Here is a 12307-nt window from a genome sequence, read left to right as displayed (position 1 = left end):
TTAGAAGAAGTATGACTGATCAAGGCTAACCACGGCTATTAATCTTTCTTAAAGGGACAATAAGTAGGATTTTTACCGCCCCGTAGCACAAAATGACCATAATATATCTGTAGGGGGTTGATAGGATTCTTGATCAATAATAGTGATCCAATGATTACTTCACCAGGTGCTGAGATTTCTGACTTTCATCTCACCCTACTGTCTGGTTTGGAATAAAAACTCCCAGCACATTGGACACTCCCAATGCATCGTGATATATCTTTTCACTAGGCGTTTCTGTTGGATCCCTGCTCTACTAAGTTATCTTCCTCGTCTATTGTGAACTGTGCCTTTGTTTTTGTTTACAGCCCACTGTCACTGGGTGGGTGCTGTGCCAGAGACTTGTGAAGGAGGAGACAAGTTCTATCAATGTTGTTGCAGCTCCTACTGGTCGCTGCTAGAGGTTAATAAAGGTCAAATTACTTAATGCCCCTTTAATTACAGTGGTGAGTCTGAAAGCAGCTGTATTATAAACTAATTTGGTAAGACTTTACAATAAGGGTCGCTAAGTTAAGGGTTAGTTAATGCTTAATAAGCATTAACTAACCCTTAACAGTTAACTAATGTGTAATTTACTAACGTGTTCATGTTAACTAAGGTATTAATTTATACATTATTTAATAGTTTATAAAGATGACTATTAAATAATGTATAAATTAATACCTTAGTTAACATGAACACCATTAGTAAATGATTACCAGACACATTAGTTAACTGTTAATTAAGGGTTAGTTAATGCTTATTAAGCATTAACTAACCCTTAACTTAGTGACCCTTACTGTAAAGTGTTACCACTAATTTAAAATGCGTCTAAGAATTGCACACACTGAATTATAAACGCCATCCTTTGAATCACTTTTTAAAACCCATTTTTAGAGACATGTTTTTATATAATTCGTTTTTACCTAATTGTATTATTACCAGCAGTAGTTTACCTATTAGTAGAAATACGAAAGATGACAGTCAGGGAAGTTTGACTTACCTCCCAGGTGAGTCCCCGTTTTCGTCGAACCATATGTCCTCTCCAGAAACACCCGCGAAGGAAGTCTTGAGCAGGAACTCCAGTAACTGGCTGCCGTCAACAGGCTCCATGGCCTCACACAGCCCCACATGGCCGGGGCAGAGGTGAGTGTGCATGTCATGCAGCCCGTGGGCCATGGCATAAATGGCGTTGATGACGAAGCCCATCTTGCTGTCTTGAACGTAGTTGTCCTCCAGACTTTCATAACCTGCCCAAACATGAGAGCTTGATAAAGAGAACGGTCTCCTTCATCTTGGACAAACTTGTACAGGAGAGCGTTGCAGGAAGTACTTCATTGCTGCAAGCATTAGCATGTTATGTGTTACGCAGTATAATATTGCATATAATATTCTAAATCAGCTCTAAATTTCATGTCTACCATATAGTTGTGTCTAGCATGAAATAACATATTACAAAGGAGTGATAGGGTGCTCACAGATACAGTATTCGAATTATTCTGTGAATGCAGGCAACAGGCAACACGCCTCTTTGCCTCTGTGGGCGAATGCTTTAAAAGACTTGAAGCACTAGAATGTGGCTTCAAAGAAACCTTGTTACCATGGCAAGACTATACCCATTTCTGTTTTCACGATTCAGGACTCAATTAGAGTAGGTCTAAAACACTATGCCACTGAGATTGTGTCTAATCAGGCGAGAAAACAAACCAATTCTTCTAATTTACTTGGATCTGGCTTTCTCTGTTCATTGTGTTTTTTCCTCAGACAAACACGGTGGGTGAATGAGACAAGAATGATTGATATTCTGATACAAACAGTGTGCGATGTTCAAACACACCCTATCATTTCAATGTAATGCAAGCTAGAAGCGGTACAAGCATGTATTTAGTTGCTCTGTGATTATTATAACCAACTTCATATTAGTCAACCATGTCATCAAAGACTACACCATAGATTCAGTTGGTTTTGGTACAACAATGGACCATGTACATACAGTTGGCAGCTCCTTGGGTTGATGATAACACTTTTTTCATACCCATCCCTTGGTGCAAAGCTTCCTGAACACTGGATGCATTTGTAAATTAGCTTTCTGAGCACCAGAGCATAGGCCACTCTGGCACCAAATTAGATGATCTGTAAATTCAATGCATCGCCAGAATTCACAAATGTACATTCATAGTGGTAACAAGCCGACTGGTTAGGAATGCTTGCACATTATCACTCCAAGTTAATAACTTGCCACAGCCTATTAATTTTAATCCAAAGATCTATCAGAGCCAATATATGATTTTCAAATTATTTGGCACATTTTTATCTTTCTCTTCACCATATCTGTCACCAGAACCTCTTTAAGATATTATGCTCTATTCCAATGGAAGCAACTGATAATGTAATAACTGATGGATATTGTAATAACTTTTCAAAATGTAATAACATTTCTCTCTAAATAGGCTGAAAATTTAATAAAACTTGGTAATGTAATAAGCTGCTGGATAATGTAATAAAATCACATTGTTATGTTAAATCGACTATTATTATTTAATAGGGGGTGTAACATATTTTTAACTGATGATAATAATATGATGACTAATAATGTGATACTTGTAAGAAACATTACATTGTTATTATAACATCATCAGTTAATATGTTACACGCCTTCCCTATCACAGGTTACTGTAGGCTAATAATGTGATGTTATTACATTATCCAGCACAATCATCACATTAACATTTTATGACATTTTTAACCCATTTAGAGGTTCATTTGACATTTATGTGATCATTATCAGTTGCTACATACATCCTTTTTTATTAACTGTGTGTCAGGCTGGATTCACAAATGCACCCAACAAGACTTAACTGGAAAGTAACTGCATGATACTTGGGGAGGGCTGAGTTATCCAGGGGCTGACACGCTCTGTGAACATCATCCATTGCTGATGTGTTTGTTGCCAGGCGGGCTAAATCAAGTAATGTTAATTAAAAGGGACTCGGGATGGCGCACTAACCGGCTACGCAAGCAAACACATAACCAGTAAATTCAGTGGGGTAGCAGCTGGGAAAGAGAGCGTCCGATGGGAGCTACTGGTGATGACCTACTTTAACCGCTCCTTGGATTTGACCCTCTCCTCGCTTACTGAGATATGTAGCTTAAGTCATGATGAAATATGTCAGCATGCAAGCAGTTGGATTTGTCAACTGCATGATAACTGAACCCTCTCTGTCCAAACTCAAGAAGACACATTTCACATACATCATTTCACATGGGTAAAACTGTATAGCAAAGGAATACAATGGATCTGCATATATGTATTTTTCATTGCACAGTGGCTTTGGCTATTATGTGCCAACATGCAACTTAAGCCAGACCAGCCAGTTGCCATCTCACTCAAATGTTATTGGGCTGTTTTATACAGCGATCTTAGGACCAGGACGGTGTGAGAGCACACAGTGACCAGACCAGAACCAACTGTTGAGCTCTCACTGTGGTGAAGGAGAAATAGAAGGAAAAACATCCCAATAGCTTCATATATTAGAGGTCAACTGAGATTAATGGTGTATTTAATTTCAGAAAAAAGAATCCCAACATGAGAGTTAATATCAGTCAACCTCTATGTATATTGCCAAAGTGAGGTGCATTATGGTTCCATTCAGAGAGATACACTCACCGTCTTGGAGCTCTACACCAAAAAACAACAACAACAACACAAAACAATAGAAGTGACAGAACAGCAAACAATAACTCTGTCTCCATTTATGAGAGAGAAAGAAATACTCTAATCACTGCATTGAACACAAAGTGGATTGTAGGAATGGGTGAAAGCTTGAGGTAGTACGTGAATAAGAAGGAAGAGAAGCTCTATTCTTGTAAATCATATGCAAATACCGCAAAGGAAATAAGATTAAAACAACAGCTGAAGGAGAGATGCGATGGCAAAAACAAATTCATTTGAAGAACCTTGAGTGTTGTCAACTGAAATGTATAAGAATGATTTTGTTTATTGCTGCATGCATCATTTTATATTTACGTTTATCAATAGATTTATCTCTGTAATTGTTTCTGGTAATACGAAATATTTGAGAAAGCGGTAGCAACAACCTCATAACTTAAGTTTGAAAACGTAAATATACAGGCTTGTATTTTATACAGTATGTATAAGCAATATGTAAAAAGTATATTTTTTTTTTTTTGGAAACATGCTTGTTGAGCATTGTTTCAAGGAACCAAGAACTTCAGCTGATGCATTTACTTTCTTCCTTTTTAAGTGAAAAGAATTTAATTTACCTAGGTCATCCTCTGTTAAGCCGAGTGTCACAGAAATGAACAATATGAAAAAATATGTGTTATTGGATTGACTTGAAGAGAATTCTACCCTGTGGCAGTCTAATTCATAATTAAAGAAAGTGTTCCAGTTTATGGGGCCTTTTGGCATCGTCCTCTGGGCATTGCACACATCAGAACAGTTCAGAAAGACAAGCTGATGTGCACACTGGCGTAAAATGTAAAACAGGGAAAACTGCAGGGAACATCATAATTGCCTGACGAGTTTGTTTATCTACCTGAGCAGTTTCTTGCATAATTGAGGTTCTCCAGCGGGTGTCCGTAGAGGCGGCACTGAAACCGGTACTGCCAGAACTCGGGGAACCACGGGTTGCGGGTGTTGGTGCTGAGCCTGAGCTTCAGGAAGTAGTTGTCGAAGGAGGTGACCTCTTCAGACTGCAGTTTCACAGTGATGCCGCCCATAGCCTCCAGCTCGTATCCCTCCACCACCTCATCTCTGTCTGCCCAGCCGTCACTGAGGAGAGGAGCACACAGAGACTATTACTAATACAACCAACACATGCTTTAAGGTCTTTAAAAGATTCAGTGTAGTTTGATCTTTGATCTTTTTTATCTTTTTTTTTTCTTTGATTTTCTCTCTTTCTCTTCTCTCTCATAATGCATCGTCAGTGGCATTGTCACTGGGCATTGACACACGGAAGGCCTCTCATTAATTCCCCTGCATCTTCCTTTCTAATTTGATAATTACCTGTTGTGGGTCATTAAATATAATGAAAACGTAACTCCAATTTTGGTGGTTTTCATGTTACTGAAGGATTACATGTTCCTTCGTGGGTTGGGAAAATTCTATAACCCTTGGGTTTATAAAAGCTTTTCAAAACCAGTTAGATTAATTCAAAAATGCATTCTTTCTTTCTTTCCCCTAAAAAGTTGACATTTTGGCGATATGAGGTTTTCACCCGCCAACAGCATTGACTTATGTAGTTAAATAATGTGGTCAACATTATTTAACTACATAAGTGGCTCAAAATGGGTTGTTGGGATCTGCATTAGTGAGCGTGACACAATGCCATTATAATAATGTTATAAAGATGGTGCTGTGTTTAACCTCCTCTGCTGTGTTTCCCTTACTTTGTCTCCCTTTCAGCCTTCTTGCTAAACGCTGTAGAGTAGCTCACTGTACTTGTAGAGAGAGAAAAATATTCTCCAAGTCCACAGATACAATCACAAGTCCAGTGAGAATTCACAGATCAGGACTGTAGCAGCACAGTCTGGCCTGGAGAGGAACATGCTCCCCCCCCCCCCTCCACACAGACAGGGATTCTTCAGTGTGAATTTGTGACAGTGTTGGTCATAGTTCAACAACAGACTGATTTGATATATACTGTAAGGTAATTTATTTTGTAAAGGGCTTAGATGGGATCCAATTATACCATAAATCTTCTCACAAGAGAGATGAGACAAAAAGCTTTTGTATGATGCTTGAGGTTTGAATCACACCCAGTAAAACCTCTCCCTTTATTTGTGATTTTCAAATGCTGCTCGAGCATTTTCAGTGCTCGAGCATTTTGCATTAGGCATTGTTGTGTCACTTTGGTTGCATGAGTCAGACATGAAGGAGGAAAACAATGCATATGAAGAAGGCTTAGATAGAATAATTCAAGGAACACTGGGCCTTCAAAACAGAATCTACTGCCTAAAAATCATGAGGCACTGCACAAAATAAAAAGATTACAAATAGGTTTTGTGAGAGGAACTTCAGGTGCACAACTGTAATAATCTCACAATACATTAGTGTACAGCTGAAAACATGCAATGATTGATCAATATAAAAACTGTAATACCTAAGGTATCCCATGCCAACAGTGGGGTTAGAACCAATATATCATATTGCTGATATGTCGTCTTGATATTGGCCGTTTTTATTAAATATCGGATATCAGGCAGTCAATGTCATTCACTGTCAATGTGATGGAGGTTCCTCCCTGACCACAGCTGCATAAAAACAGTATTCATTTAATTGTTCAGTTATGTTCAGACTTCTAGTGTCACATGATGCTCTAAACGCTGTTTCAGAGGCTTTTCCTCCCTGCCAAGAGCAAAATTCTGGGGGGAAAAACCTGAATACGTGTAATTTTTTGTCATGAAAATGGAAAAACGTAAAGATACTGAAAATTAATTGTATTGAAGCTATCAGCTAGCCAACAGTGCATGTTTGGTTGAGCTGGCACTTCAAGAATGAACTGACAATGACTGTCCAGTATGACAGCATCAACGGTACCTGGCCATCTGCTTCCCAGCATCACACTCCCTCTATTCCAACACACTGTGTGCCAAGAACCTACAGCTCTGACGTAAACACACGCAAGTAGTAGTGCAAACCACTCTCTATGTAAAGCTGCATTGACATAAGTCTGAAGGAAACTCTGATTATCATATATTTATGAAATCATTTAATTGTGGGAGGAGTGGAAGTATAATCAAAAGACTTGAATCTACATTTCTGATGTTGGCACACGCAAGTAGCAGTGCTTTGTTTTATGTAAATCTGTGAATGATATCATCTTCTTATGAAATGAATTCATTAATTAATTTTGTGGGAAGACATACACAGAGCAGAACAGATTAATTGAAATGTTTGAGAGAAATCTGTCAGGAATACAACAATAAATGCTTTGGATTCTTCAAATACATTGTTTCATCACATCCAAAACAATGACTACTTTGCTTGACAGTTGAGCAAACAAGTTCCCCGTTGTTAGAGATGAGTGGGATCCGTGGTGCGAGAACAGCCATTTCCTTCATCCTCCACACAGCAGAAGATGGATGGCTGATGACCAGCACCTCAGGCATTTTGATTGGCCCGTTGCACAGGCCTGCATGTGTTCAGTTACTGCATTGCTCTAAAAAACATTTTCCTTTTTCAGTAGTCTCCTTGACCCAGAAAAAACACACAGCCGCACCAAACTCACGTCCTCCTTATCTTCCATGGAGACTTTACTGGCAGTGCAATTCAACTGGAAGGAGTCAGAGGGACTGGAGGCTTTTAAAATGCTCTGCATTTTTACACATGCATTTCATCATGTGGGCTTCAGGAGTGGATTCTGACCAGTAGAGCTTAGCCCCAGTTCTCGTCAGCCTTTGTGAATAAAATCATCATTCATTAAAATGGGCTGCTCTCAGTAAATTAACCATAACAAGATTATATCGCATGCCCATTTCAGGTGCAGCAACTCCTCCTGACAGGACTTGAGGTGAGCTGAGACACCACAAAGAGGGAATGTCTGGTATAAGTGCTGATATGAGCTTTGATGCTCACTACTCCTCATTCCCCAGCTTATGCTGGAGGTGCTGTCCCATATTAGCCCATCCTGCCTGTGATCTGACAGGGAGAGGGAGAGCTCACGGTGTGAATGCATTATTCATGACTGAGCCTGACTCAAAGCATCTTCTGCTTTCAGAGGAACTCTACTCCCGGTAGGAAAAAATTATTTCAGTTCCATATGAACTCTGTGTATACCATGGTGAGTCTTGTTGAATATTATAACAGAAAATGTAACATCAGTATTTCAGTGTATCAGTAACATCAGTATTCCTGGATATATGATGGATATAATGTACAATAATCTCCCTTATTCCTACAGATGGCATCACTCCATGGAACAAATTGTTGCTGTTATGAGAAAACTATGACTACAATATTGATTTCTTACTGCCTGGTTTGCTTGGTCATTTATGTGTTGGCCCTTAAAAACTTTTGTGCTTTTCATCCAACAACATTGCTGACAAAGCTAATAATCTGGAGGGAGAACATTCTGTAACAAACCTGCCAATTAGGAGGAACTCCCCGGCCACGCCGAGCCGCCTCATGGCCATGAGCAGCCCTCGGACTGTCATGCCTTCACAGAAGCAGACAACAACTCGGGCTTTGGGCAGACGCTCCCGCAGCTTCCTCAGCAGCCTGTCGAAGTGCTTCTCCCCGGCGTTGCTGTAGATCTTGTCAGAATGGGCGATGCACAGGCCTTCTTGAGAGGCGAGCTCCTTGAAGGCTTCCATCCCACTCTCCCCATAGTTACCTGAGAGAAATGGGAGGAATCGAGAGTTTCATTCACAGGAGAAAGAAAAGCGTGAATGGGCTTTGATTCATAAGTTTACATATCTGTTTTGAATATTCACATTTATGTGATTGTCTAACATGGCCTTGGTTGTTATTATTTATTAACCTTTATTTATCCAGGGAAGGTTTGCTGAACTCACATGCTCCTTCCCTCAGCAATTCCCTGTTTTACATTCATACATTCAAACCTTCGAGCGGCCCAATACATCCCCAGTGTTCTTTTTTTGGCTACTGAGCTGCTCCACTGCAGCAACTGGGGTTAAGCGCCTTCATTAAGGCCACCTGAGTGCGGGGGAACATTATTCACTTTCATTTTCACTTTCACTTTCCCTGTCCAAACTTCCCCAGCCGGTCCGGGTCACCAGCCCACTTTTCCAACCGTTAGGCTAACGCTATGTAACAGTGTTCGTGTTGGGAAGAAGTTTCATGCTACAGGGTCACTGGGAAACTTTGCAAATTATTCAGAAAGCTTTAGTGTTCAGGCTGTAATCAGTCTGCTTCTGATATATTTACTTACTTACTTTATTGCTAAAATGATATGCAGATCCTCATCACAGTAAACAAAGAGGGCCTGCCACGTGTTTTGATTGGATTTTTATCAGCTCATCACAAACTCGTCTCAGACTCCCTCAGCAAAAACAGATCAGAGATTTGCAACTGCTGCTTTATGGGTAATTTGGATATGCATATTAAGGGGTTATGCTGCCACTCTGGCTCAATGCCAAGAAGAGGTATCTTAATTATTATAATCTATGTCACAAATGAGGCTCTGATATGCTCATTTTCAACAAATCCTCTGTTAATATTTGATGTTATTAATATACGGTGAAAAGTAATGCAAAAGTGTGATGTTCCAAAGTAGACACAAGAATGCGTAGAAAAATCACATCACATAATTTCATGGTGTAGCTGCAGAGCATCAACCTAGACTGAAAATAAACATTTAACACAAAACAGGGCAGCATCTTTTTATAGAGGTCAACTGCAGGTTGCAGCAGCAGCTGATACTATCTGCAGGATCAACTAATTAAGATTACAGTATGTCTATGGAAAGGCAAATAATTCCCACAGAGGTCATCATGCAAATGCTTCTTTCATAGTATTTAATTTAGGTCTGGAACTGCTGGAACAAAGTTTTTTTTAACTGGCAATATGAACTACTGACCACATTGTTCCAGACAGGAATCTCATATAATAAACTTCATAAGCTTTATTTATATAGCACTTTTCAAAGTGCTTAACAAACATAAAAGAAACAATGCAAAAACATAGCATTAGTGAGGAAAATAAAATAAAATAAAATAATCATGGACTATGGAGAAGCAATGGCAATTTTGTGTATTGGTCATTTTGCAATCAGTGTCCCATGATTGGTTTTACTGAAATGTAACCCTATATTCTCACATTTAACAAATGGGTTGCTGTCAAGTTAAAGCAGTCTCTAAATTCTCCACAAAACTGCAGCTTACAACATGGGTGTGTTTCTCAGTTTGTTCTAACATGGAGGACACCATTCTCTCTTTTACCCCCTCAAATTGCCTGTGGTAAGATCATGTGGATTTGCCTCAGAAGTCAGACCACAACTGTCTGCAGCCACCTGTTGTTAGAAAAACAGTCTTTCCCCATGGGTATAGTTCTTGCCATGGGTCCTGATTTAAATCAGACCTTTGCTTTAAATCCAACCAAGCTGGGCGATAAGACTATGCAGACAATATTGCTGCAGAACACAACAATACTGCTAAAAACGGTGATAAGCAAATGCCCCAATGATGGACTAAGATGGATTAAGATGGACTAAAACTGAATGCCTCCAGAACCTTCTCTCCTGAGTCTCCCTTGCTCTGATTCCCTGTTCGCCTTCCTACTGCCTCAACAAGAAGAAAAAACACCAAGGCCCATTCTCCTATAAGAAAAATGAGTCTTACCCTCTGTGTGCACTGCTGACACATATGTCCAGTTGTACCGTTTGACGATGTCCAGGAGGGCCCGGGCTTGGAGAGTGTCAGAGGGCACGACCCTGAGGAAGTACTTGAATAAGGTTTTGTCGCTGAGGTCAATACTGGTTGCAGAATAGGCAATCTGCGGGATGTTGAACAGCTGCAGAAGGTTTTGGACTTGAATTGCAACCGAACTGGAGCCGGGCCCGATGACCCCCGCGATGGGCTTCTTGGTCGACGGCGGCTGACTGGACGGGACTCCCTCGATGCACCACCTGGAGCCGTCCTTGTCGTCCCGGATGGAGATGAGGGAGTCTCTGATGAACTCGATGCTCTGCTCCAGAGCCACCGAAGAGTGCCAGCAGGAGTCCCTGATCTCACAGCCCAGGGTGATGTTGGGCAACAGGTTCGGGTCCGAGTTAATCCGATCCAAGGTGTGGAACATGGCCTCCACCCTCTGGATGCCGTACTGCTCCCGGACCTCGCCGCATTTCCTCTCTGCCACCTTCTCCGCAGAGGGTTGGTGGTGAACAGAGAAGAGGGCGCCGATTATAATATCCCCATCCATCCTGGCCACCAGGCGCGAGGCGGCCCGCGGCACCAACGACCTCTCATGCTTGCCACTGGACCAAACAAACGCCTCAAACAGTAAAATGGGGAAGTACAAAATGCTTAGTGCAGTCAGGTAAATCATATTCGACACTGTGTCACGGCTGTTGGTGGTAGAATCATGTCCACTTGGCCATAATGGACGTCCATTTATCCTCTTGTCTGTAACACAGCAGTTAACTCAGCTCACTTCTCCTTCAGCGTCCTGCATATAACAGACATGCTGCATTAATTCATGTTCTTTACACTTGCACCATGCATTTAATTCACCCAACTGTTGTTTTCAGTCACATCATAGTCCTCTGAAGAATTTTTGAAAGCAGGAATATCCTCATTTTATCACAAATCATGCAAAGGAGTGTGAAAACAGGCTGACATAGATACAAAAATATATCAAAAACATGCAAAAAAAAAAAAAAGGCAAAATTAGAAAACAAAATTATTTTCTATACAGTATACAGCAAAAAGAGCTCTAACAATACATGTCAGCAGTGATCAAATCTGATCATCTTTAAAGACACTAAATGCTGGGTGTGCGGGATTAAAAGTTATTTCTGTAATGTTATTAGTTTCAGCACCACGGACAGCGCTCAGTCTGCCTCTGCTGTAGTTGATCCTCTCTCAGCTCATTGCGTTTCCTCAAGCTGATCAATTTCAGCCTCTCACTATGTAAACTTTACCCCCCAACGACAACAATAAATCACATACCGCTGTCTTATTATATTTGAATCCTCTTATTGCCGTTTGACAGCTTGACTCCAGCGCCTCAATCCCAGCCACAACTGTGCGGCTGGGATCATTTGGGACATACTGTATTTGTTATAAGATCGTCAGCCGACACGTACATTCCAATTAAAGGGTGAAGCTTAATTGATCATGCTGACTGAATATTCGATCAGGTTTATGGAAAATGTTCCCATTCAAGTATCTGCAAAGCACCAAAATCTAATTGACATTCTTTACCTACCTGCACCAGGCAATTCGGGACATAGCGTCTCTCTCTCTCTCTTCTGAACCAGACAGACTGGACTCCAGCTTCTGCCGAGAAAACACTGTGGGCTTGTGTGTGTGTGTGTGTGTGTGTGTGTGTGTGTATGTGTTTTCCTCTCTCTCTCTCTCTCTCTCTCTCTCTCTCTCTCTCTCTCTCTCTCTCTCTCTCTCTCTCTCTCTCTCTCTCATCCTATGCTGATCATAAGGTGCCCCCTTCTTCTCCTCTTCATCACTGCATCTTGAAAGCGGGTCACCCTGACTGCAGTGCCCCTGATTTTTGAAGCCACAACTCTTACACGTCAGTGGATGTTTCAGAAAATGCAGCAGTTAATGCCAGTTTTTTTTTTTTTTTTTT

The 12307-nt window shown here is 40.7% G+C and overlaps 1 protein-coding gene across 1 annotated transcript; it reads right to left on the bottom strand.

The window, feature by feature from the left end:
* Window positions 1-1017: 1017 nt before the first annotated feature.
* Window positions 1018-11050, bottom strand: LOC139658094 (metabotropic glutamate receptor 1-like). Its single transcript, XM_071536126.1, has 4 exons — window positions 10342-11050; window positions 8126-8375; window positions 4578-4813; window positions 1018-1268 (listed from the first exon to the last, which is right to left on the bottom strand). The coding sequence occupies exons 1-4, from the start codon at window positions 11045-11047 to the stop codon at window positions 1018-1020; spliced, it is 1443 nt and encodes a 480-aa protein (XP_071392227.1). The 5' UTR covers window positions 11048-11050.
* Window positions 11051-12307: the final 1257 nt, after the last annotated feature.

Source organism: Centroberyx affinis, unplaced genomic scaffold, assembly GCF_046629955.1.
Source record: "Centroberyx affinis isolate AG114_WGS23_722 - 3 ecotype Tasmania unplaced genomic scaffold, CSIRO-AGI_Caff_v1 ptg002830l_1, whole genome shotgun sequence".
Classification (NCBI taxonomy): Eukaryota; Metazoa; Chordata; class Actinopteri; order Beryciformes; family Berycidae; genus Centroberyx; species Centroberyx affinis.
Note: the sequence above shows the minus strand (reverse complement) of the source record. Positions and strands in the feature narration are given on the sequence as shown.

What these genes read in the sequence shown, in the direction of transcription:
- LOC139658094 (XM_071536126.1), bottom strand. Translation starts at nt 11,047, where the DNA reads ATGATTTACCTGACTGCACTAAGCATTTTGTACTTCCCCATTTTACTG. An exon ending in GAGTTCCTCCTAATTGGCAG is followed by an intron (nt 4,814 to 8,125) that starts GTTTGTTACAGA and finishes TCCTCTCCTCAG; the next exon opens with TGACGGCTGGGCAGACAGAG. An exon ending in TTATGCAAGAAACTGCTCAG is followed by an intron (nt 1,269 to 4,577) that starts GTAGATAAACAA and finishes ATGTTTGGGCAG; the next exon opens with GTTATGAAAGTCTGGAGGAC.